Below are 26077 nucleotides of genomic sequence, written 5' to 3'. Positions count from 1 at the left end.
TGATAAGATATCCATGAATGGATGTGTTTAGAAAAATAGGTAGCCACCACAGAGCTGAAACCTCAGTCCTAAACTTGAAGCATGACAAAGCAGCACAAAGGAGTGCAGGGTCTGCCCCAACATGCTAGAGATTTGCTCTAAAATGATATTAATTATTTCTGTTGACTAAAACTGAGGAGTGGAGCCCCAACAACATAAAAGGGATCCTCGATTTGCTCCTCAGGGCTATCTAAAATCTAAAATGTTCTCCCTTATTTTATCTGTGAGAAAACTACAGAACCAATACACAGAAGTTCTTTGGAAGACAGAATCATAGAATTGTTAGGGTTGGAAGGGACCTCAAGGATCATCCAGTTCCAATCTCCTTACCATGGGCAGGGACACCTCACACTAGATCAGAGCCACATCCAGCCTGGCTGCAAAAACCTCCAGGGATGAGGCTTCCACCACCTCCCTGGGCAACCTGTGCCAGTGTCTCACCACCCTCATGGGGAAGAACTTCTTCCTAACATCCAATTTGAATCTACCCTCCTCTAGTTTTCCTCCATTCCCCCCAGTCCTATCACTCCCTGACACCCTAAAGAGTCCCTCCCCAGCTTTCTTGTAGCCCCCTTCAGATACTGGAAGGTCTCAAGAAGGTCACCTCAGAGCCTTCTCTTCTCCAGACTACACAGCCCCAACTCTCTCAGTCTGTCTCCATAGCAGAGGTGCTCCAGCTTTCTGCTCATGCTTGTGCCCCTTCTCTGGACACCTTCCAGGACCTCCAGATCCTTCTTGGAATAAAAGCTCCAGAACTGGACGCAGTATTCCAGGTGGAGTCTCACCAGAGCAGAGTAGAGAGGGAGAATCACCTCCCTTGCCCTGCTGGCCACACTTTCCTTGATGAAGCCCAGGATCTGGTTAGCTTTCTGGGCTGCAAGTGCACACTGGTGCATGAAAAGCATTTGAATGAGTAAGTTTGCATTATGCTGATCTTCATAAACATCTTTCTCTGAATGCTGAAACCAATTACATGTATTTGGCCTTTATCTTATGACTGTAGTACTTTCAAATGAACAAACAGGCACACGTGCAGCATCCCAATGGCATCATTTGGCTCCTAGAGCGTAGCAATCAAGGGGAAATTATGCATGTGCTTTTTCTAGGAAGATAATGGTTTGTGTTCCTTTGCTTTAAATTTTCTGGGAAAATTTGCTGCCTCTACTCTGATGTCCTTCTCTCTCTGGAGCTGCAGCTTCTGCCACACTAGTGAGGCTGAAGTGCGAGCTGTGCTCTCATGCCTTGCACAGTCCATCATGCTGTCCTGTACCAAACACAGCTGCTTACTTCATAGATCACAGAGCCATTTAAGGTGAACCTGGAACCATTCTTGGTGGCACAACTGAAACCATCTAAAGTCAAGCTGAGATTTTCCTGGACTCTTTCCCCTCATCTTAAAAATATGTATCTGTCTGCCTTTATTCTCATCAATAAGGAATTTAAAGCCATAGACTCATTACTCTTAAATGTCACTGACTGAAGAATACAAATAGAGAGAACAAATAGGGTCCATGTTGCAAGTGTAGATTCAGAGTCCTTGCAAAAAAGTAATTTTTTTTTTTTTAAGTCTGGCTTTGGGAGAAGGCCTGACACTGTTTCCTGAGAAGCTGTCTGGTTTGCTTCCCTATTTCCATAACCAACAGTTGCCCAATTTACATGGACTAATTGAGCTGCAAAAAGCAACATCCAGATCTCCCATGCTGCTCAGAATACATATCCAGATCTGCCATGCTGCTCGGAATACACATCCAGATCTCCCATCCTGCTCAGAATACACATCCAGATCTCCCATACTGCTCAGAATACACATCCAGATCTCCCATGCTGCCCAGAATACACATCCAGATCTCCCATGCTGCCCAGAATACACATCCAGACCTCCCATGCTGCTCGGAATACACACCCAGACCTCCCATGCTGCTCGGAATACACATCCATATCTCCCATACAGCTCAGAATACACATCCAGATCTCCCATGCTGCTCAGAATACACATCCAGATCTCCCATGCTGCTCAGAATACACATCCAGAACTCCCATACTGCCGAGAATACACATCCAGATCTCACATACTGATCAGAACACACATCCAGATCTCCCATCCTGCCCAGAATACACATCCAGATCTCCCATACTGATCAGAATACACATCCAGATCTCCCATACTGCTCGGAATACACATCCAGATCTCCCATACTGCTCGGAATACACATCCAGATCTCCCATACTGCTCAGAATACATATCCAGATCTCCCATATTGCTCAGAATACACATCCAGATCTCCCATGGTGCTCAGAATACAATGTAGCAAACTCAGGTATGACTGCAGTAAGAACAGAAAGGATTCCAGGAACGGAGTAGCGATCTGCCTGTGAGAATCAGGGCATCTAGACTCTATGACTTTATAAGGTAGAATTCCTGACAACTTTTTCTGCCATACCTCCAAGCAAAGATGAGCTGGAGGAAGCCAGAACAATTCACCTGACTCAGCCAGACAAAATGGATCATATTAGCTTCTTCAGCATTTAGGAAAGGCTTCTTTCTTTAATGAAGTGGCTAAGGCACAGAATAGAAAAGAGAAACCCTTAGAAGATAGAAAAGAGCAGAAAAGGTTGAGAAGGCAGCTGGGGTTAAAGCTGATGTTTTGGAGCTTGCAGCTATGCTTCAGGACTTTCCTATCCCAGGCAGGGCAGAGACTGCTGGGTGGGTGTTGCTGGAGCTACTCACTGCAAAGCTCACTGTGGGTGATGATCCATCCTGAGCAGCAGTGTTTTGAGTGCTGCTGAGTCATGCAGATTAGTGAGGGCACTAATCTCCACACAACTTCAGGAGAAGATACCAGAAATGTGGAAGACTTATACTTGCAGCACATATTTGTGAAACTGAGCTTTAATAAAGAGTCCATGCACATGACAGAAGGCGACAAGTTCTGGGCCTGCTTCCATAGAGAAAGTTGTTTCAACTAACTGCCTGTCTGCCAGACTGCCTTTCAGTTCCTGGGCTAGGAACTTGCCTGACACTGATGCTTTACTCCTGCTCCTTTTGACTTGTTCTACCACTTAAAGAAGAAAAATAAACTCAATAAAAAATGCAAAATAACACCAAAAATCTGGAATCAAAACTCCTGCTGCCTGGAATTCAGTAGGGTTGTGGCACAGAGAAGATGAAATCAGGCCTTATGTGTTTACTGCTTTGATTTATGGACCAGGATTGTCTTGTACCAGATTTAATGTTCTGCAGACAGCTGCCTTTTCCAGTGAACACTTGTTCCCCACCCAAGGTGGGGACAGTGAGCAACCGCCCATGGAAAAGGAGGTACCATGCTGGGAAAAAGGTTGAGCAATCCTATTGGCATCTTTCAAGAAGCTGCCACACTCTTACTTGAAAGGCAGAGGCTTCCATGACAAAGGCTGAAAGTTTCTTACAGAAAGCTAGAGAAATTACAGACCATGGTTTGGACTCGAAGACCTAGACCACTCCTACGTGAAGCTCAGCCAGTGTTTTACTTCTTGTCCTTCCTAAAAACCTAGAAATGTTGTCACTTTCACACTCACACACTGCCACTGAACTGATCCCTGATCTCTTGTGCAGGCACAACAGGATGGTAAGCAGCAGAATGACCAAATCCTCTACATCAGCTGGCCACAATGACCTGGATTTCTAGGACCAGACTTCTGAGCAGCAACTCCTGCAGCTTCCCACAGTGCTGACCATGCATATTCTACACCCCCAGCTACCCACCCACCACTGCCTCCGTCACCTAGGCACAGCCCCATAGATAATCTGGAGCATGAAGGTTGGGTTTTTAGGCCTTCACCCTCCACTGAAAATTAATTTACAAGCAGGACTCAGTATGAAGTTGTTCTTTGCACAGTGAAGAGAATAAAGGGCCAGGAGGACGAGCAGAGGGTTGGAGCTCCTCTGCTATGAGGACAGACTGAGAGAGTTGGGGTTGTTCAGTCTGGAGAGGAGAAGGCTCCCAGGAGACCTTCTTGTGGCCTTCCAGTATCTGAAATGGGCTACAAGAAAGCTGGGGAGGGACTTTTTAGGGTGCCAGGGAGTGACAGGACTGGGGGGAATGGAGCAAAACTAGAGGAGGGGAGATTTAGATTACATGTCAGGAAGAAGTTCTTCCCCATGAGGGTGGTGAGACACTGGAACAGGTTGCCCAGGGAGGTGGTGGAAGCCTCATCCTTGGAGGTTTTTGCAGCCAGTCTGGATGTGGCTGTGAGCAACCTGCTGTAGTGTGAGGTGTCCCTGCCCATGGCAGGAGGGTTGGAACTGGATGAGCCTTGAGGTCCCTTCCAACCCTGACAATCCTGTGATTCTGTGTAATAATAAATGATTAGCTCTGGTATTTCTCTGTCAGTCAGTGCCTGGCAGTATCTCACACATCCATGGACATTCTCTTGGAGAGAAGTCAGGGTGGTCTTCCAAATATAGCAATCTGTGGTAGGTTTTGTCAGTAGCAGGCATCAGGTAGAAGAATGCCAAGGAAGTCTGAGATGTGAATTCAGCTGTTATTTGTTCTGTTGACCTTGTCTCCCTAAACATTTGTCCTATGCAGCCACCATGCAAACAAAAGCAGCTGAGAGCCAGCAGATGCTACATCTTGCCTGTCACTTAGGAGAGATGTGAGGAAGCTGAAGGAAGTACGCATGGCTGCCACAGTGAATGGGAACCAGGGGCACTGCAGGGTGTGAGGGCAGACACAAGGAGCGAGAGAGTCAGAATTACTGCTGTGGGGGAAAAAAAGTAAGGATAGCAGACAAATTTGAAAGAAGGATTTCTGCTGTTTCTGGCATAACAGACAACAGGATTTGTGCTTGCTGCTCAGTGTAACCCCAACAAGAGAGAAGTCTGACTCTGGCTGAAACCCTCACCTGTAATTCGTGATAACAGAATATGTCCAGAAGGCAGCAGACCTGTCAACACACGTACAACTCATATTAGCCTGTGTCTGCCCTGTCTGGACACAAGTCCAGATCCCTTTTGCATGAGCAGTCTCAAGCAGACATCTTGGCTCACTAGTCATGGAAAGGTCACCCTGCAAATGTTAGTGCAGGCACCCAGAGAGATGAGAAGGAAAAGCAAGCACTCTCTTACCGACAATCATGTGGTTGCAGACGTCACAGAAGGTGGGCTTCTTGAAGATGTGCTCCTGCAAGATGTGAGCCTTGCTGTTCTCGGTGAGCTGCGGGGCTCTGGAGGGGGAGGCGGCCTGGCTCTCCGGGCTGGGCAGCTGCCCGCTGCCGGGGCTCACCTCGGGCACCAGGTCCACTTGCAGTTTCACATCGCTGTTCGTCCTCTGGAAGAAGTTGTCTGCGCTTTTACTCCGCAAGGTCTTAGTCTTGAAGGAGAGGGATCTCTTCAGCTTCTGCAGCTGCAACAAACCAGCCACTTAAAGTCACTGCCCTGGCCTCAACAGCAAAGCCTGACTTCTGCAGCTGGCAAAGGGACCTGGGAGCCACTGGCACATCTTGAATGCCTGGGCTGCGGTCAGGGGAGTGTGGCCAGCAGATCCAGGGAGGTTCTCCTCCCCCTCTACTCTGTCCTGCTGAGACCTCACCTGGAATATTGCACCCAGTTCTGGGCTCCCCAGTTCAGGAGGGACAGGGATCTGCTGGAGAGAGTCCAACAGAGAGCTACAAGGATGCTGAAGGGACTGGAGCACTGCCCTATGAGAAGAGGCTGAGTGTCAAGAGGGAGGGGACAGGCTCTGCTCAGTTGCACCCTGTGACAGGACAAGGGGTAATGGAGGAACTTCACTGTGAGGGTCACAGCACTGGAACAGGCTCCCCAGAGGGGCTGTGGAGTCTCCTTCTCTGGAGACTTTCAAGCCCTGTCTGGATGTGTTCCTGTGTGACTTGTGCTGGATTCTATGGTCCTGCTCTGGCAGAGGGGTTGGACTGGAAGATCTCCTGAGGTCCCTTCCAACCTCTAACATCCTGTGACTTTAAAATGTAACCATCAAGTTCAGAGCAAAGACTACACATCCTAATCAGGAAAACCACACTACAGGTGCTTTCTGACAGACAATAAACTTGATATCCCTAACTAAAACTTCTAATGGTATTTTCCTTCAGGTATAAAGCAAAGAGGTTCTACAGAGCACTGTACACATTGGAGAACATATCCTTTGTATTCAGGCATAAGAGAACTTTGAGTGGTATTCATGCTTGCATGGTCCTTAAGCAGCCTGTGAAGCCATTTCAGGACCAGCAGTTAAATGGCAGTACCAAAGGAGTGAATGCAATATATCTGTATCTATCTATCTATCTATCTATCCATCTATCTATCCATCTATCTATCCATCTATCTATCCATCTATCTATCCATCTATCTATCCATCTATCTATCCATCTATCTATCCATCTATATATTGGATACACTTTAATCCCTGGAATGTGGTATAAGCAGAAATCATGTGGAGTTTTGGCTGAGAAATTCTTGTTTTCTTTTATGTTTTTGAAGAAACAAAGGCTAAGCAGCAGAAACAGTATAATTAATTAGCCCATTAATCATTAATACACTAATTAACATGAGCACACATTCACATCTCTCCTTGTATATTGTAATGTGCACAGTGTGACTATTAAGAAGCAGAATAAGGCATCAATAACTTAAATTTGTTAACTCAAACTCCTCACCTGTAAAACGTTTTGTACCTTATCGGAGTTCCTCTTATCCTTCTCCTCCTCCCAATTTTATATAAAGCTGAGAAGGTCACTAGAAGCTGGCACAGAAGCTGGCAGGATATCAATTACCCACATTTGCAGGTTTGTAGACTCCAAAGGCACACAAGTGGAGTCTGGGTAAGAGGCAAGCCAGCTCTGCATCCACTGCATGTTTGCTATCCCTGAAGTGTCATAGCTCTGTATCACCTTTCACTCAGTGTTATTCCAACCATTACAAAATCAATCCAATCACTGCTGCAATTCTCTGGGTGAATGTGATGCTACAACTGAAATTTTCCATGCTGCTCAGTCTGTCTGAGCAAGGCTGGTTTATATCTGAAACTGTTTACAGTAGAAGCAATGATGATTTGGAATCATAACTCACACTAATATAAAGCAAAGGAGTTCACATACTTTCCCCCGAAAGCATGGCACTGGTCTGCCACACTGACTTAGTGACCTCAGAGCACTTACTCTCCCTGGATTCTATTCCTGATCCATCCTTTTTATGGCACAGCCAGAAGCATGCTGTTGGTGAGACGCTTCAAGGCATCCTGGGGGAAGTCCCTCTTCCACCTTCAGACACAAGCCGTTTGGTCTTGGAGAAGGGGTACACTACAGCTGCCTTCCCCACACTTCAGAGTCAACTCCCTGAGTCCAACAAACAGGCAAAGGGTTGCCATTGCCTCCAGCTGACAGTGTTTGGGTCTGCTAAGTGGAAACCAACTGCTTCTGCTCCCCAAGCTGCTTCTCGTGGTGACTTTGGGCACAGGGGGTGGTTCAGAGTCACAGGCTCATCCTACCACTCTCAACCATAACTCCCTCTCTGGGTTCACCAGAAGAGGAGATACTTCCAGGTGAAGGAAACACTCACCTGTTTGCAAGAAACTAGCAGTCTTTAGGCAGATGTGTAAATAAGAGCAATTAAGTCATTAAATGTCAATTAGGAGGTAAGAGCAGTTTCTGGTTTCTGAAGCTCTTTCAGCTGAAGCCTAAATTCTGAACTAGCTGAGCCTAAAGCACTGTACACCAACAAAATGGGAGATCTTCCCTTTTCTGCTTGGAATTTAAATCAGTGGCTTGCGAAATCATTGAGGTTACTCAGTACTGAGATTACTTCATCTCCCCAGTGGCAGGCAAGAACTCAGCATTAATTCACTCCCTCGCTCCTGAAATGCTTTTCACTCAAGTCAGACCTAATTAGTGTGGCAAAACACAGAGAATTACAACAGCACAAGGTGACTGAAATGGCTTTCATTGTTGATTTGCCATCCATTTCTACAGTAACACATGAAGTTAATTCTATTCAAAACACTGCCTCTGCCACAGAAAGAAGACCAAGCTGTGCAACAGTGTATTTGTTTTACCAGGAAACAACCCTCCTGCTAGTTTGGACAATGCGTGCAGTATATTTTAAGGAGCTCTGCACTTAACTATCCTTATCCCATTCTCTATGCACAGTCATTTGCCAGTCAGGAGAACTAACAACAACCTTTCCTCCCCCCAGGCAGAAATATCAACAGTTTTCCCAAGAAAGGTAATCCAGCATTCAGGCTATGCATGTCCAAAAGTACCACAGACACCAAAGAGAGCTCAGTCCATGCTTCTCCAGTGACAATGTTCAGCACAAGACACAGAGTCACCACCATGGGCAGGGATACAGAGGCATCCCTCCACACTTGGCTGTTCAGGGTCTCATCCAAACTGGCCTCCCTGGGTGACCTGTTCCAGAGTCTCACCACCCTTATACTGAAGAACTTCTTCCTCAGATCCAGTCTAAACCTACTCTCCCTCAGCTTCAAACTATTCCCCCTTGTCCTGTTGCTAAATACCTTTATAAAAAGTCCCTCTGCAGCCTTCCTGTAGGATCCCTTCAGTTATTGGAAAGCAGCTCTAAGGTGCCCCAGAGTCTTCTCTTCTCCAGGCTGAACAACTCCAGCTCCCTCAGCCTATCCTCACAGCAGAGGTCCCTTCCAGCCTAAGCCATTCTATGAACTGTCCACTCCCAGATTTGGCAGGCACCTCTGCAGAAGCTATTCCCTGAGCACTGCCCCATGTTAATTCCCAGACAAGGTGGGCATTCTTGCTGCTAACCAAATGCAGATTTTATATTCATTTGCATTCAGGCTGGAAGACAACTACCTGTTTGGCTTGCATTGCACACCCAAAACACCAATGAAAAGTCTGCAGCTATTCTACCCAAAACAGGTTAGGTGTGTACAGAAGTGACTGTGCAAAAATGCAGAACAGAGGCAATGCTTCGCATTGTGCACAGCTCATTATGCACTTTGCTCAGTACAGTTGAGAAGTGTTTTACAGCCTTCTTGCATAAGTGAGATTATACAGGGCAACAGAAGACTGGCAGCAGGTTTTAAAATGGGATCCAACTTTCCTTTCTCATACTAGGCCCATGAAAGAATTTGAAGTAGGTATGGGATTGTTTACTCAGGAAAAGTTGGCCCAAGCAAGGGCAAGGGCCTGATGTGGTACAGATAATGTAAACTGTAAAACCATAAAAGCTTAAGTAATTATTATGCTGCAGGCAAGCGAGCATCACTTCCCTTACTCAACACCGGCTCCTCATCCTGAACTTTGCTATGGCCTAGGACTCTTCCTTTGCTGGAAGGTTTCAAATGCAATTAAATACAGGCATAAAATGTATGCCTGATTTTGATCTGCCCCAAACCGATTTAATGCACTTGTGGTGCTACCAGCTCCTAACAGAGCCACTGTAACATTCACCTGAGGCAGGAATTCAATAGAGAAGCAAGCATGCAGATTTTACTATCTTTAATTTCTTTCTGCAAAGTGAATGAGTACAAACTTAAACCCTAGGAAGAAACACTACCAAACTTTGGAAAACCTCTGACTAGGGTTGCTCTGCATTCAACACTTCTGCACTTCAGTGGAAAATTGTGTATTTGGACTGAAAACAAATAAACAAAAAACCAAACCCCAAACATAAAAAGGCTTTAGGAAACATATTTGAGATAAATCTCCTAAACATTCCACATTTTCTCCCCTGCAAGAAAGGCTGCAACTTAGCTTTCATTTAAATAAACTAAAAATAAAATTCCCACAAGAACAATAGTTTTCCTAGACTGGTCATAGCATCACAAGACCTCACAGCATTGACACTTCAGAACTCTTGATATCCTCTCCATCATTTTCCACCAGTCCTGGCTCACTGGAGAGGTCCCAGAAGACTGGAAACTGGCCAATGTGACACCCATCCACAAGAAGGGACGGACAGAAGAACCTGGGAACTACAGGCCTGTCAGCCTGACCTCAGTGCCAGGGAAAATCATGGAGCAGATTGTCTTGGGGGCAATCACTGCGCACCTGAAGGATGGCCAAGGAATCAGGCCCAGCCAACATGGATTTAGGAAGGGCAGGTCCTGCCTCACCAACCTGATCTCCTTCTATGATCAGGTGACCCGCCTGGTGGACGTGGGAAAGGCTGTGGATGTAGTCTACCTGGACTTCAGCAAGGCCTTTGACACCGTCCCCCACAGCAAACTCCTGGCCAAGCTGGCAGCCTGTGGCTTGGACAGCAGCACTCTGCACTGGGTTAGGAACTGGCTGGAGGGCCGAGCCCAGAGAGTGGTGGTGAATGGTGCCACATCCAGCTGGCAGCCTGTCACTAGTGGTGTCCCCCAGGGATCAGTGCTGGGCCCCATCCTGTTCAATATCTTTATTGATGATCTGGATGAGGGGATTGAGTCCATCATCAGTAAATTTGCAGATGACACCAAGCTGGGAGCAGGAGTTGATCTGTTAGAAGGTAGAAGGGCTCTGCAGAGGGACCTTGCCAGGCTGGACAGATGGGCAGAGTCCAACAGGATGGCATTCAACAAGTCCAAGTGTCGGGTGCTGCACTTCGGCCACAACAACCCCATGCAGAGCTACAGGCTGGGGTCAGAGTGGCTGGAGAGCAGCCAGGTGGAAAGGGACCTGAGGGTACTGGTTGACAGCCACCTGAACATGAGCCAGCAGTGTGCCCAGGTGGCCAAGACAGCCAATGGCATCCTGGCCTGCATCAGGCATAGTGTGGCCAGCAGGAGCAGGGAGGTCATTGTATCCCTGTACACAGCACTGGTTAGGCCACACCTTGAGTACTGTGTCCAGTTCTGGGCCCCTCAGTTTAGGAAAGATGTTGAATTGCTGGAGCATGTCCAGAGAAGGGCAACGAGGCTGGTGAGAGGCCTTGAGCTCAAGCCCTATGAGGAGAGGCTGAGGGAGCTGGGACTGTTTAGCCTGGAGAAGAGGAGGCTCAGGGGTGACCTCATTGCTGTCTACAACTACCTGACGGGAGGTTGTAGCCAGGAGGGGGTTGGTCTCTTCTCCCAGGCAACCAGCACACAGTCTCAAGCTGCGCCAGGGGAGGTTTAGGCTGGAGGTGAGGAGAAAGTTCTTCACAGAGAGAGTGGTTGGCCATTGGAATGTGCTGCCCAGGGAGGTGGTGGAGTCACCATCCCTGGAGGTGTTCAAGAGGGGATTGGACGTGGCACTTGGTGCCATGGTTTAGATAGTCATGAGGTTTAGGGTGACAGGTTGGACTCGATGATCTTTGAGGTCTCTTCCAGCCTTCTTGATTCTATGATTCTATGAAATCCACTGTTTCCTATAGTTAAAAAGTAGATTTGGAGGGGTAGGGGGATGTTTGTCTTTAGCTAAAAGCATTTTATCAGTCACACAGGCTGCCAGGGAGTGCACATACTGACCCTGCAGGCAAGGCAGAGAGATGTACAATAGCTCACCCTCAGAGCTTGGTTAACTTTCTTTTTCCAGTATCTTCCAGCACAATTTCCATATTCCTCCAAAATCCTGAACGTTCTGAAGGGATCTGACTAACCCCAGTTTATCAGCACCTCCTCAGTTCCTAAGTCCCCTATACTGCAACTCTTCAGCTGCTATAACCAGAAAAGAGGAGGCAGCAAAATGCAGCTATCAAAATTCACTCCTAGTGTTAATGAGGTGCCGCTGCTTTTGACGTGAGTGGGAATTGCCCCTGCCCTCACGGAAACTTTATTTGACAAGCACTGTAAGCACACAATTCTTTTCTACAACCTGGATCTAAGTACTTCCCATAGATGTCAGGAAGATATCATTGATCGGAGCTGTTTTATAATCCCTGGCTTTGCCAAACTGGCCACCTTGCAAACAGTCATTTATTTAGGCTCTTAACTGCTGCCTGATAACTAGAAAAAGTTATCCTTGCCTCTCCATCTCGGCTACATGAGCAGTCAGCATGGCTCAGGAGAAGCTGATTTGGAGAATGAAACAGGGGCTCTTGAGGACTCAGCTTACACACTGAGGGTATTTCAAGGCACAAAGAGTAGTGGGAATCAATCCAGCCTGTTAGTCCTAGCATAAATTAGGTGCACATCTAGAACAGAAGCCAATGCTCAAACCATGCAGCCTGTGCTCTGTCCTCCTCAACATGGACCTGAGCGGCGAGCACAGCAGAAAACTAGGAGAGTTGTTTTGAAGCCACACTCCCAAATCAGACTAAAATGTTAAGATAGGTGTCCTGTATGCTATCACTATTTCTCTGGCACAACTATTTCATCACACTTTCTCACCATTCAAAGCTCAGGGAAAACCTCATTCCCTCTGCATCCCACACACAAATGCTTCAATCCCCTTTTCTGAAGCTCTCTCCTTAGCAATCTCACAGTGGATATTGGTTACTAGGAGGAAAAACTGTATGTTGGTTTGCTTGGGCCATTAGCTTTGGCAGTCAGAGCAACCTCCACACAGTCTGCCCACACCAACTTATTTACCACCATAGAATCATTTAGTTTGGAAAAGAACTTTAAGATTCTCGAGTCCAACTGTTAACCCAGCACAGCCGAGTCCACCACTAAACCACATCACTAAGCACAACATCTACTACATGCCAGGGCTGGTTCCAGTCTCAGGCACAGCAGAGGCTCCTGAGCAGCATGGAGCTAACAGGGAGAGAATTTCTATACATTTCCACTCTTAACTACCTTCCAGGTAAATGGAACAAATGAACCAGGCTGTGCTTTCCTGACAGACCATGTGACAGAGCCCTCATTTTCAGCTATCAGCTGTCTGCTCTATTGCTACTTGCTAGCAATAAAAAAATAAATTAAAAAAAAAAATTAAAAATATATGGCTTGCTCTTCTCTATCCCCTTCTTTACACTAGTGTTAAGAGAGCATCATCAGATGGATTACAAACAATACAGGGTATTAATGGAGTTGGAATGGGCCATCAAGACAGTTTGGGTCCTGCGATTCTTACCAAATGTTTTGTTTAGCTGAAAGTGCTCAGCTGATTTCACTCTGCCATGAGATAAACATCCACCTTCTGCAAGGAGCCCTTTTTTCTTCCTTTCAGCTTCTGAGAGCAAGTTTCTAAATTAATTGACTCTCACATTGTCAACAAAATGAGGACTTAAATGCATAGGGCCCAGATAACGTTGTATAGATCCACTGGAGAGGGTGTCAGGTACAGGGGATATTACCAAAAGGTACTTTCAAAAAGGTACCAGAAGCCTTTCAAACAAAGGAAAGAACAAAAGTCTTAATGAGTAGTATCTATTCTAGTAAGTGCAGTTCATTTTCTGGGTCAGAAAGCATTCAGTTTGTATGAGCAACCCTCAGAACACACTTCAGATGCTAAGGAGATTTAAGGACTGGATGTTAGCAGGGTGTGAGGTGGCCTGGTGTCCCTGCTGGGCTTCAGCTAGCTATGCTGATTTAAGAGCAAACAGAAAACAGCTGCTTGTGATCATGCAGGCTCACGATTTTCTTCTTAAAACTGTGGCACACAAAAGTGAGTGATTTTTGAGCAAAACCAAGTGTGTTGTTGGGTTTTTGTTTGCTTGTTTTGTGAGGGGTTTTTTGTTTGTTTCTTGGATTTGAGTTGTAAATGCACTGCCTTGGCAGTTTAATGAGCAAAAATAAGATTACGAAATGCCCAAAGCCAGCATGCAATTTCATAGATGTATATGTGTGCTTGCCTGCTGATGAGAGAAGTATCATGTCTTACAGCATTAATGAGATAAAGGGATCTTTCAAGCACTTAAGGCATTGCTTTCTTGATTGGCAAAGCGCCTGTGATAAAATGTGTGAGCAAAGCTGATTCCTTTTCTGCCTTCTTTCTAAACAATAAATAGTACAAATGCTCTACTAGTACAAATTGAATTAGCTAAACTGACTTCAACTGATTTATACAGTTTGAGAATCTGTCCCCATCATGCATTTATGTCTGCCCTAGACAGCTTCCTTGGAAGCTGTATCCTTTTAACCTACTAGAGACAAAGAAGGAGTCTTCCTTATTGCAGGAGCTGCTACGGATTACATTTGTCTATCTTTCCAAGCAGATTGCAGAGCTGGCACTACAACAAATATGTTTGTTATTGCTGTAAAAAAAATATTAATCAAACTGCTTGAATACTACATTGGCCTAGTCAAAGGGGAGACGTGTTCCAAATCACCTAACAGTAACACTGTGAGGGAGGCATTGGCTACCTCCAGCTATTCTGCTTTGCTCTCTTGCTGCTCTGATCATCACCCTCAGACTGTCTTCCCTGCCCTACTATACTGGTTCTGAAACTCACTCACTGATTCTCAAACCAGTTCAGGATATCCACCTCTTATGGCAGGGATTTTTCTGTGATCTTCTTTCACACAGAGAGCCCTATCTATGAGATGCTCTGGTTGGCATGCCAGTGTGCAACAGCAAAAAGCCCTGGCAGAGCCTCAGGGTTTGAAAGCATGACACCTGAAGGGATGCTCAGTTGTCACTGCTCCCACAAATGTCACTGTGAATGAGACATTCTCAGCCCTCTGCTGATGTACTACATCCTTGGCAGCTGTGCATTTGCATCTCTAATTGGCAGATCTCTAAATTATCAAGAAGTGCAGTCTCCATGTGTAGCCAAACAGTCTGCTTGCTTCAGAGGCCTGTTCATTCTGTGCCAGTCTCTCTGGTTTGGTTTAAACCAAGCTGGAAAAAAAATCATCTAGCTCTCAACAATTGCTCCTGCAGTCACTTTGAAATGATCCTATAGTTTTGAGTCTGCCTTCTTCTGATATTGCAATGAACCAGGATAAGCAAATACCTGAGACAAACATTAAACCAAGCGTTGAAAGTTTTAAGGCCTGAAAATACGAAAGTGTCTCCCTTGTGCTCCAAATCCCTTTATAGACCATCATCAGCACAAGATGAGACAAGACAATGTAATGCAATCCAAGGAGCGATAGACTTGAGGAAACACAATTTATTAGCTGAAACAATTGCCATCAAATCTCAGGAAAAGCCTTTTTTGATTCCATTATTTTCAGAACTCTATGCTTAGGCTTGAGGCATAAAAAGAGAACTCCCTGTGTCAGATACTCTCTGACTTACCCTGAGCTCACTCTGCCTTCCCTGCCAAACGCATTTTCATGGTAACTTCAAAAGACTCACAGTCATTTAAACAGTTTAAAACACCCTGTAAAAAGGAGGAAATGTATGCAAAGATAAATATGATGCTTGTATACATGCCAAATTCAGACAATTTTAAGCCTTTTATATAAAAACCTAAGTGTAATCCCTTCCCCTTGACAGAGAATCATACATAGGATGTTAGAGGTTGGAAGGGACCTCCAGAGATCATCAGGTCCAACCCCCTGCCAGAGCAGCATCACCCAGGGTAGGCTGCACAGGAATGCGTCCAGGTGGGTTTGGAAAGTGTCCAGAGGAGGAGACTCCAAACCTCTCTGGGCAGCCTGCTCCAGGGCTCTGTCACCCTCATTGGAAAGAAGTTTCTCCTCATGTTGAGGTGAAACCTTCCACATTCCTGCTTGTACCTGTTGTTCCTTGGCTTACTACTGTGCGCCACCCGAAAGAGCCTGGCCCCCTCCACTTGACACCCACCCCTCACATATTGATAGACATTGATCAGATCCCCTCTCAGCCTTCTCTTCTCCAGACTAAACAGTCCCAGGGCTCTCATTCTCTCTTCATAGAGGAGATGCTCAAGATGTATTAAACATACTTATTTAGGTAGCCAAAACTCTTACTTTTTATACCTAACAACGTTTTTACTGTTGGGTTTTTGAGCAGTGCATTACTATTTTGGTGCATTACTCTGTTTTCTTTGAATCAAGCTACATGAGAGAGAACACTCTGGAAAGAAAAGAGTGCTTATTACACTTCTTCTCCTAAGAGATCTACTTTCTAACAGTATTTTTTTCAAACTTCTTAACAGGTTTGATTTAGTTTGGGAAAAAATCATTGCACTCTCCCTCAGCCATGGTATGCGTTCAGCCTGCTTCTAGCAGATGGGAATAACAGTAAATCTTTCTTGACTTTGCAGCATTTCAAGCTAACTACTCACAGGATCTTCCAGGGAAGCTTCACTGCAGTTTAGCATCCAACTGATGAAAATCAGATCAGTGGTCCCCAGGTCAGATCTGCTGGGTTCATTATGTAGAGCTCAGTGGTGGTCAATCCTTCCTCCTTTGTTAACATGTGCATGAATCAAAACACGTTACAAATCAAACTAAACAATTCTCACCTGTCTTTCCTCCTGAAACCAACAGGAAAGCCAATGGAGAAAGCAAGAGATGGTGTGAAATAGTGTTTCCATTTTCTGTCAAGTTCTGCTGTACTTTCAATTTCAAGACTGATCCCTGTTTTACAACATCTTGTTTGGTACTTTGGGCTTCACCTCAGGCATCTGGTTGCTAAGCAGGCAGTCATCTCCATACTCTGCCCCCATTAGGATGAGCTACACCTGGGGTTATCTCTTGCCTCTTGACATAGAATGGATTTGGATTATCATCTCTGACATCCCTTCCAGGAATCCCACATTGTGCTGGCCTGTTTGGACATCTCCTTTCCATTTCAGCTTCTAAATGGAACAGTGATTTCCCTTTGGTAACCTCCCAGTTTAGTCATTTACTAATCTCTGCTGCAGTGGAAGCAGTACAATGAATTTTGGAGACTAAAAGGCTGGATTTCAGAGTAATGTAAATCCAGGGGCTCTGCTAAGGTGAAGTGTCCCAGCCCATGGCAGGAGGGTTTGAACTAGATGATCCTTGAGGTCCCTTCCAACCCTAACAATTCTGATGTCCACCTGCTGAGAAGTCTTCAAGAATAATAATAATAACAGGGTTTCAGTATTGCTTCTCTTCCTTCTCATGAATAATCTGTAAGGAATGTGATTGAGAATGTAAGATTAAAGAATGTAAGCTTGAGAATTTCAGATTCATCATCCTTGATTTTATCTTGTGTTTGTGCATCATTATTTTCTAGTGCTGATCTTAGGAGAAATTAAAGCTCACTACAGTTTGGACCTTTAAAAAATACCCCACAGTGGTCTGCTAAAAAGTGCTGGTTTGGTCTACCTGTAGCAATACTTTCTTATTTATTATAAGAAATACATACTTCTTATATTATAAGTATTTATTATAAGAAATACTTATATATAAAATACTTAACTTATTTTACCCATTTGTTTTCCCTCTTTTCTGTTTTGTTTTGTTTTTTTTTAACAGAGCTGCTTTATAGTACTTTAAATGGTAGCATGCCTCTGGAAGCAAACATGGAAATTTATCTGGCATGGAGGCTGATGCTAAACGAGGACAAATTACATCAACACCATCACCCACAAACTGTTTCATCACCTTTGTACTATCTTAAAACAAAAAGATCTGCTAGGAGCTGTTATAGTTAATGTTCTGCCAGTGTAGCCAGTTCTACTTCTGGGGCTCCAAACTTAGGCTGTTAAAATTGCTCTGCAACGAAAACATCTAAGTGCTCAGCTCTCAAACAAAGTCACTGGGCCAGATCCTAGGGTCTTTGCTTAGTGCCAGCTCCTTGGCTGGGTTCTTGAGGTTTTTTTGTTTTGAAATGAAACTTCATTTGACTGTTTCACACTGTGCATCGAAAACAAAGGTTTTCTGCATGCTGCAGAGAAAAAAACCACCTGGCCACATTTGGCACCCTCTGATCCAGCTGATTTTCTTCAACTCTTCTCAATTCTCCCCTCTTTTCTTTTTAAACATCTCTGCCAGCCACTGCTTGTCCACAATGAAGTATAGATAGATCCAGCATCTTTCCCAGATGCTTGTTCTACATTCAAACTTTGTGTGAATTAATTTTGCCCAAACCTTTCCCTTAGCTACTGTGCTTTATCTCTGAGCTGATGTTACCTCATTTTCCAATCAAACAAAGAACCAAAAACACAAGGCCAGATTTTGGGTGCTATGGGACCTATTAGTTTAAAACAAGCCCCCAGACATAGATATTTGGCCTTATTTGATCATATAGGTTTCTGCACTCTCTTCTTCACTCCCTGCTCACAGAGATTTGGATCCAAAATTCACAACTTGTTCCCCTACTTCCATTTCAAACTCTTCTTGGTAGAAGAAGGAGGTTATGAACTTTGCCTTACAAAACATCAGCAGCCTTCATTGGTTCACTTCCAACTTTTCCACAGTTCTCTTCACCTTCTTGTGCATTATTTTTGCAACCTGATAGCAAACTTGCTCCCTTCCATCTTCTTTTCCTTCCTCCTCAAGACTGACACTGTCTCATGCTATGAATGCTGCTTCTTGCCAACCACTCTGGGGGCCAGGGGTTGTGGCCATCCTGGCACTGTCTGTTTGGACATCACAAGTCCAGCAGGACTCATAGGGTTGCTGCCATGGCACCACTCTGGCCTGAAGCCCTTGATCTAGGGGAAGTGCTAACAGCAGAGTTTGAGCAAAGCTAATGAATTCTTCTGGGCTTCTCCATGCTTCACCTCGGTACCCCCCAAGTTTCCTTCATCTCACGTTTCCAGGTCTGATGTGCTACAATACCTACCAATTAAACTGTGCCAATTAAATTCTTTCCTGCCTCAATAACATCTTCCTTGTTGTTAGTTCTGCATCCAGGTATCCTAGGTTTATTTCCAGATACAGTCCACATCTGAAACATTTTTCATTACAGCTCTTCTCAAAGTGCAGCTTCTGGTGTGCATTCAGCCCTTTGGACACATCTACTCTGGGCTTTTTCCGATTTTGGAAAAACCCTTCCAAATCATTGGGGGAAATGATACCTGTAGTACCAGGTTCCAAGGAACCTCTCACTGGTACAGAAAGTTTCCATTTCAGTCTCTCTTTTTGCTGCTTGTTATTGCACATCAGCCATGCCCAGCACAATCTGCATTCAGTGTCCCAGATAAAGAATAGGCCAACCCTCCACATCAAGAATCTTGTTTCACCTGATGTTTGACCTTGTTTAACCACCCCTTAGCATTTTAAGATGACGTTTGAAGGCCTATACACACTGCCTCAAGAAGATGGCAAAGTAAATACAGATATTTGGAGATATAAATTGGCCAGAGCTGTTATGTATGAGATTTATCATACATGTTTGACTCCCTTTGCCTCAGGCTAATCCATTTCTTTTGCGTTTTTTTTCTAAACCTCCAAGTTGCTGAACATCTTTAGCCAGCTGTTGTTTAAAGATCAACTCTGCAAAACAAAGAGACAGGAGAAGGCTCCGAGGAGACCTTCCTGTGGTTTTCCAGTATCTGAAGGAGGCTACAAGAAAGCTGGGGAGGAACTTGTTAGGGTGTTTGGTAGTGATAGGATGGGGGGGGATGGAGAACAACTAGAAGTGGGGAGATTCAGATCGGATGTTAGGAAGAAATTCTTCCCCATGAGGGTGGTGAGACACTGGCACAGGTTGCCCAGGGAGGTGGTGGAAGCCTCATCCTTGGAGGTTTTTGCAGCCAGTCTGGATGTGGCTGTGAGCAACCTGCTGTAGTGTGAGGTGTCCCTGCCCATGGCAGGAGGGTTGGAACTGGATGAGCCTTGAGGTCCCTTCCAACCCTGACAATTCTGTGATTCTGAAAACATGTTATTTTTATCTTCACTGGCTGCATAACTTTGCTCCTCAAATTACTTCTATCAAGGTTTTAACATGAAAATGACTGCCTGCACTGCAACCATGTGTTTTTATACTGAGGCAGCTAGCTTCATGCAAAAAAATAGCTATGTACAGAATACCACCAACAGGCAGGTAGAGCATTTCAGAGAATAACTTTCTGAAGGGCTACACATTTTTTCCTGAATGTTTAAAGAGATTTTTTTTTAAGTCCCTCAGAATCATCTCAACTATTGCTAATGAAAGCCTGCACACAGATAACAATAATATTAACATTAATATCATTAATACCAACACAACCACCACAAGATGATAATAATAACAATAACAGCAACCATAATAATAATAATAATCCAAACTCACAAAACAAGAAAACTGAAAAACCAAACCAAACCAACCAAAATGAAGAATATCCAAACTTCATCATTTTGGTATTGAGAGAGAAAAGAGCTGATACAAGACACAACAGATTTAATGTTTTTCTGCTTGTTTGATAGGAAAGTGAAGGATCTGGTCAGACTGTGAATTCTTGTCTCACAGAAAGATTTAAACAGGGACAACGTATTGCATGGGGCTGAATGAGGGATTCAGGCAGACAGGAGAGGAGGGGAAGAGCAGAAAGAAGAGGAAGTCAAAGTCAAGTTAGGGTAGGGAGAGCTGTAAAGAATGAATCATGTGTAAGAGGGGCAATTTTCATGAAGGACCTCTCTTTCTCTGTCCTGCCGTAAGAGTAGGCATGATCCTTGGGATCAGCAGAGCAGCTCTGAGTAAGGAGTGTGACATCTTACAGCAGAAATGAGAGCTACTGACCACTGCTGAACTGAAGAGCAAGCACAGTGCTGACTTCTGAGATTCATTTTCTCCTGTCAGTTGTTGTCTGAGGGTTTTTTACTATGCAGTAGTGGCTCCAAGTTTGACTGTACTGGAGGGCTGATAACTCATGAAAAGAAGATGTTATTGTTTTTTCCCCCCTGGAACTCAACAGCTGGTAGTAAAGACCAAATGACATTACCTCAATTGTTACTTCAGGAATATTGTATTTGTTAGAGCGTGTTCCCTGCAGTCCCAGGGGAAAAAAAAAAAAAAAGATTAGATTTCTCCTCCTGTTTAAAAAAAGGTCTGACTTTTTTTGACCAGACTGAAGGGCTACTTCTTGTGGCTGAATTCTCCTTAAAGGCAAATCACCCTGTAAGATTTTTCTTAAAGGTTTGGCTGTCATTTTTTGAACCTTTGTGAAATGGTTTTAAGTTTATCTACATTCTAGCAGGATTCAAGTAGCTCTGCTGTGGCTGTTGGCATTCATTCTAGCTTTGATAATCTCCACAGAACCATTTGCCCAGAGCATTTCTCTTGGCTACTAGGCAGGGACTGCTGAAAAGGCCAAGGCTACTGAAGCAAAGAGCTGCAGCCCAGGGAAGTCTGTAGGAGCCTAAGCTGCTGGGGAGGAAGGACCTCAACAGCCTTCCACTGGCAGTGCAGTTGAAAAGGAATCTGATTAGCACTGTCTTCAACTACCTACCCAGAAAGCAGAAGACTAAGACACAGGGGAAATGAAGAAGGAGGCTTCATTTCTTTTGCATAAGAAGGATTTTTCTGTCACCTCATTACCTGGGTTTTAAATTTCTGTATATCCTCCTTCATACACAGGTAAAGAAAACAAGATAGAAATAGGCATCCACATGCAAGGAACAGATCATATGATATCAGACAATGTAATGAAGCTAAAATCACAGAATGGTCTGGGTTGGAAGAGACCTACAAAGGTCATCCAGTCCAACCCCCTCTGCAGTCAGCAGGGACATCCTCCACTAGCTCAGGTTGCCCAGAGTCCTGTCCAGCCTCACCTTGAATACCTCCAGGGGATGGGGCCCCAAGTGTACTTAGCAGCAGGAGTGCTAGCATCCATGTCTAAAAGCTCCCTCCCCCTGCCAGAAGAACCACCATCCATGTTCTTAACAAGAATCTTTAACCATGACTAAGCTTGGAAACCTGGAATTGTTTTCTGTAAAGACAAAAGGTCCATTGCACCAGAAAGCCTGGTCCTGGATTAAAGCATCTGTGTGAGAACAGGAACAGAGAGGGGAAAATAAGAGGAACACTGAAAGGTAGACAGTGAGTGGGTGAGCTAAACAAAAGTGAACTGTTCATCTGGATCTTTAAGGGCCAGGGGAATGAAGTCCATTTGTCATTACAACTAACTACAGGAGAGAGATCTAACTGCTGTGAACCTGCCAAAGACTCCTATGTACCCACACCTCATGCAGCTGGAATACCATGAGTCTTGTGGCTGCACTTTGACAGCAGCACTTTGCACTCTGAAGCCTGGATAGGCTCACGTTTTTCCTCTCTTTTTGTCATAGGTGCAGCCTTTCCATTCCAGGGCTGGCTGCAAAACAGCATTTCCACTTGGCAAAAATGTTCAAAGTTTGAATGATTTTGTTCCACATTGACAGAAAAAAACCCAACAACAACAAAAAAACCCAACACAAAACAAGTGCAGCCTTTCAAAATGTCTATGAGAGAGCTGGGGGCAGAGGAGGGGACAGCCAGACAGACTAACCTGCCATGAGAACAGACAACTGACCACATTTTATAGGCAAAGGTCAAGACCTCAATCTGACAGACTCACAGCAGTGTTCACCCTACTTTTAACTGGCTGTAGCTGCCCCCTATGGTCGATGGAAAAAGATTTCCCTTCAGAGAGGCTAATTTAGAGCATGTAAGAGGCAGGCTTTTCCTCTAAATCACCTTTGATAAGACAAATTCTGGTCTATGTTCCATTTATAACACAGGAAGACTGAACTACTAACTGAACTGCCTAAGGCTGCTCTCTAATTACAGGTAAGAGTGTCCACTTGTACACTTCAACCTAGGGTCCTTTTTTTTTCCTCTCTTCTTTTCACTGAAAATTTCATCTGCAACCAGGAAAAGCTTCCAGATGGAAGTTTAGACAATCAAGAAAACTCAAACCCAGAAGTTTTGACACACACACACACAAAGAAAAAACAAACCCAAACAAACAGCACTCGACCCCAGAGGGGTTGTGGAGTGTCTTTCTCTGGAGACTTTCAAGACTGATCTGGATGTGTTCCTGTGTGACCTGTGCTGGATTCTATGGTCCTGCTCTGGCAGGGGGGTTGGACTTGATCTTTGGAGGCACCTTCCAACCCCTAACATCCTGTGATCTGTGATCATGTGACAAGTACACATTTAATTACCAGAAATGTCTGGCAAACCATTACAAGTCACCTCGTGTTTATTTGTAAATGATTCCTTAATTAGATAGCTTGAATTCAAAGAGGATGTGTGAACATAAGTGAGGACAGAGCTGCACACACTTATACCTAACATAAATAAGGACACTAAGAGGTACAACACAAGTTGTGTTTGATGGATCCTGGAGTTGGTTGATGCTGGTTGATAACAGCAGGGGCACTTCTAGAAATGCTCATGCATGTGAATGTCGCCTAAACTGGCTCCTCCATTTAACCTCCTGGAAGGCAGGGGCATTCTCCCAAGTTTACTGTGTTGGTTTTTTTTTTGCTTAATACATTTTTGTTTACTTGTGAGCCAGAGATGCCCAGACCAAGGCCATTTCTCACTCTGTGTATGCATGAGGGCAAGTGAGACTAGGTCAAAGTTTTCAGCCTCTCAGTTCAATTCCAAGCCATTTTTTGTTTTGGTTTGAGAAGCACTGCCACAGCATTTAAGCTGGCAGGGGAAATGCCTGCAAATTCCTGTGTGACCTGCCCTAGGTGGTCCTGCTTTGGCAAGGGGGTTGGACTTGATCTCTCAAGGCCCCTTCCAACCCCAAACACTCTGTGATTCTATGAAATCACTGACAAATAGTACAGTTACCTGTGTGATATTTGAGGAAGTAACTTGTATGCATCATGCCAGCTATCTGACTCCTGGGCAACTAAAGCTGATGCCTCCCTTCCCTATCCATGAGCAGGTTTTGTAGAACCAGATGAAGTTCAATATTGGGATAATGGAGATGCACCTCTGTTTCTAAGATCACATTCAACAATATGTACTGTAACAACCTGGCAGGCTCACTTTGCTCTCTCAAATGAGCTGTGCTTCCATGGCAAACATTTCTTCCCTTTAGTCTGATGAATGAGCTAAGGAAAGATAAAAGACCTGCATGCTTATTTAAATAGCACTGTGAATACCATTTTCTAGTATTTTGTTTCTTTCTGAATTAAACCTAATCATCAGTTGCTATAGGTCAGCTGCATTTTGCCTTTCCATTCAGAACACTAGGCTGCTGAAATGATCTGTATTAATAATGCAGTGCATGGCTAGCATTTTAATCAAACCTTGAAATGGCACTCAGAAGTGGAGCACATTATGTCTGCAGGAAAGCAAAGCACTCAGCTCATCGCTGCTCCTCACCCCTGAACCACTCTCTCTGTAATTCTACATCGAACTTGCAGCCTCCTGTGGCTGGGTGTGTCGGTGTGAGCTGAAATTCCCCCCCCACCAACAATAACCAGGCTAGCTCAGTCTGGAAGCAAATGAAAAGCTGTATTTACAAGCAGAGTCTAAAATCTACAATGAAATGCAATGAATATATACAAATATACAAAATTCACAACATTCACAAATATATACAATCAGCAGAAAAGCACAACCGATCTCCCTTTGCTTCCCCCCCCAAGGGGACCCTCCCAAAGGGGCCTCCCTCTCCCAGGAGCTTCCCCCCCAGACCCCCCCTGGACAGAGAAGCAGAGTTAGTTAAGCAGAAAGTTGTTAACTTAGCTGCCAAGGTCAGTGTGTTATCTTCAGCCAGAAGAGAAGAAGAAACAGCAGCCAGACAGCGCAGCAACTGCCCCCACTGCCGAACGCAGAATGTGCAGAATGCCTACTTTGTTTTGGGTAATAGTTCTTAAACATTTCTATCTATCCAATGGAAGTGTTTAGAACAATCGTTATTTTGCTTTCTTACACCCAATAGTGACTTATTTACATTCTTTCACTTTCTCTGTTCTGAACTTGCAAGGAAAAATTAAAAAGACAGCTTCAAACCACCACAGTCCACCCCTTTTTAACAATTCCACTTGGCTGCTACTATGCATTTATCTAATCTAAAATAATATCTACAACAATAGGTGAATAAAGACCATTGACCATTCCGGCTATTTCAATGTAGATGATTCAAAAAGTCAAATCACAGAAAAACAGCCAAACATGCTTGTTTCCTCGCAGATGGAGCGAAGAAAGGAACAGACTTCTCAGGCAACTCAGGGCTCTCAGGGTCGTGCACACGTAGATCTCATAACTCTCCTCTTGGCCGATGCTGTATCTGCGCAACACCTGAATTTAACCTCTCTCACCTAAGTTAGATTTTCTTTGTGAAAACACTGAATTTCACCATTTTCTTGCATCACCCAATAGGATGTCACCAGGACCCTACAGCAAAACCACCCCACGGACACAAGTTCGGTTTGGCCTCTCCTAAGGAGAAAAAAAATACACCAAACAGTTTTGCCTAACAGATTCTTTATCTCTGATAACAGAACTCTGTCACCTCCTCCTTTCGCAACAAATCTGATTGGCAGGTCCCAGCTCGATTCAATGAACCTCGCTACCAATGCACCAACCAGGTTTTGCTTGTGCTAAATGTTTCCCCAGTTTTTCAAGATCCCACCCCCCATGGACTTTTGGAGTGGTTTTCAGCAAACTGTTGTACGTTCGATTCTTCCCTGCAGCTGGTGCAATAGTAGGGAATGTGGAATATCCACTATCCACTCAAGCCCCCGAGCTCTTTGGCCAAAGTTTTTACAAGATTGTTCTTGAAATGAGTTCCGTTGTCCGATCTCAATCCTCTCAGGAGTGTCCATGTCTCACAGGATTTGTCTCTCCAACCAAGAATTGTGTTACAAATGCAGTTGCATGAGGAACTGGATAAATTTCAGCCATCCGAGCTTGCCTCTACATAGTCAGCACGATACAGCTTACCAGATCCGAGAACGAGTAGAGTGATGTAGACAATTCGCCAGGCTTCACCATACTTGTACTTGACCATCCGGTCCACCGACCACAGATGGCTTGATCCGCTTTTTCCTGCTTTATAGCAGTATCACAAATGTCACAGTCATGGATGACTTGTGTGAATACTCCATGAAAGTCAATGGATCTGTCACGAGCCCATGGCGGTAGGTTGCATCTCTGCCTTTGATGTCCTGACGAGTCATGGCCCACCCGACTAAGAACAGCTCACCTCGGTGTTTCCAGTCAAGATCAGGATCAGATCAGAGTTTTGTGTCCACTATCGTCACCTGGGAAAACTCTTGCAGCTAGATCTGCCAGATGGTTGTGTTGTTGATCTCAGTATCTCCCCCTTTGCTCTTAGGAATGTGAGCATCGATGTGTCTCACTTCACTGGGATTTCTCCTCAATGCGAGCAGCAATGTCTTGCCACAGATCTGCAACCCAGATTGGCTTTTCCTTTCCT

The 26077-nt window shown here is 44.7% G+C and overlaps 1 protein-coding gene across 2 annotated transcripts in view; it reads right to left on the bottom strand.

The window, feature by feature from the left end:
- The window catches only part of STAC (SH3 and cysteine rich domain), a 70118-nt gene that overhangs the window by 31451 nt on the left and 12590 nt on the right, over window positions 1-26077 (bottom strand). For both annotated transcript variants that reach the window (XM_054385027.1, XM_054385028.1), the window contains exon 2: window positions 5147-5423. In XM_054385027.1, the coding sequence (XP_054241002.1) occupies window positions 5147-5423 (277 nt within the window). The remainder of the gene's footprint in view (window positions 1-5146; window positions 5424-26077) is intronic.

This window comes from Indicator indicator, chromosome 11, assembly GCF_027791375.1.
Source record: "Indicator indicator isolate 239-I01 chromosome 11, UM_Iind_1.1, whole genome shotgun sequence".
Lineage (NCBI taxonomy): Eukaryota > Metazoa > Chordata > Aves > Piciformes > Indicatoridae > Indicator > Indicator indicator.
This window is presented reverse-complemented; position numbering and strand designations above follow the sequence as displayed.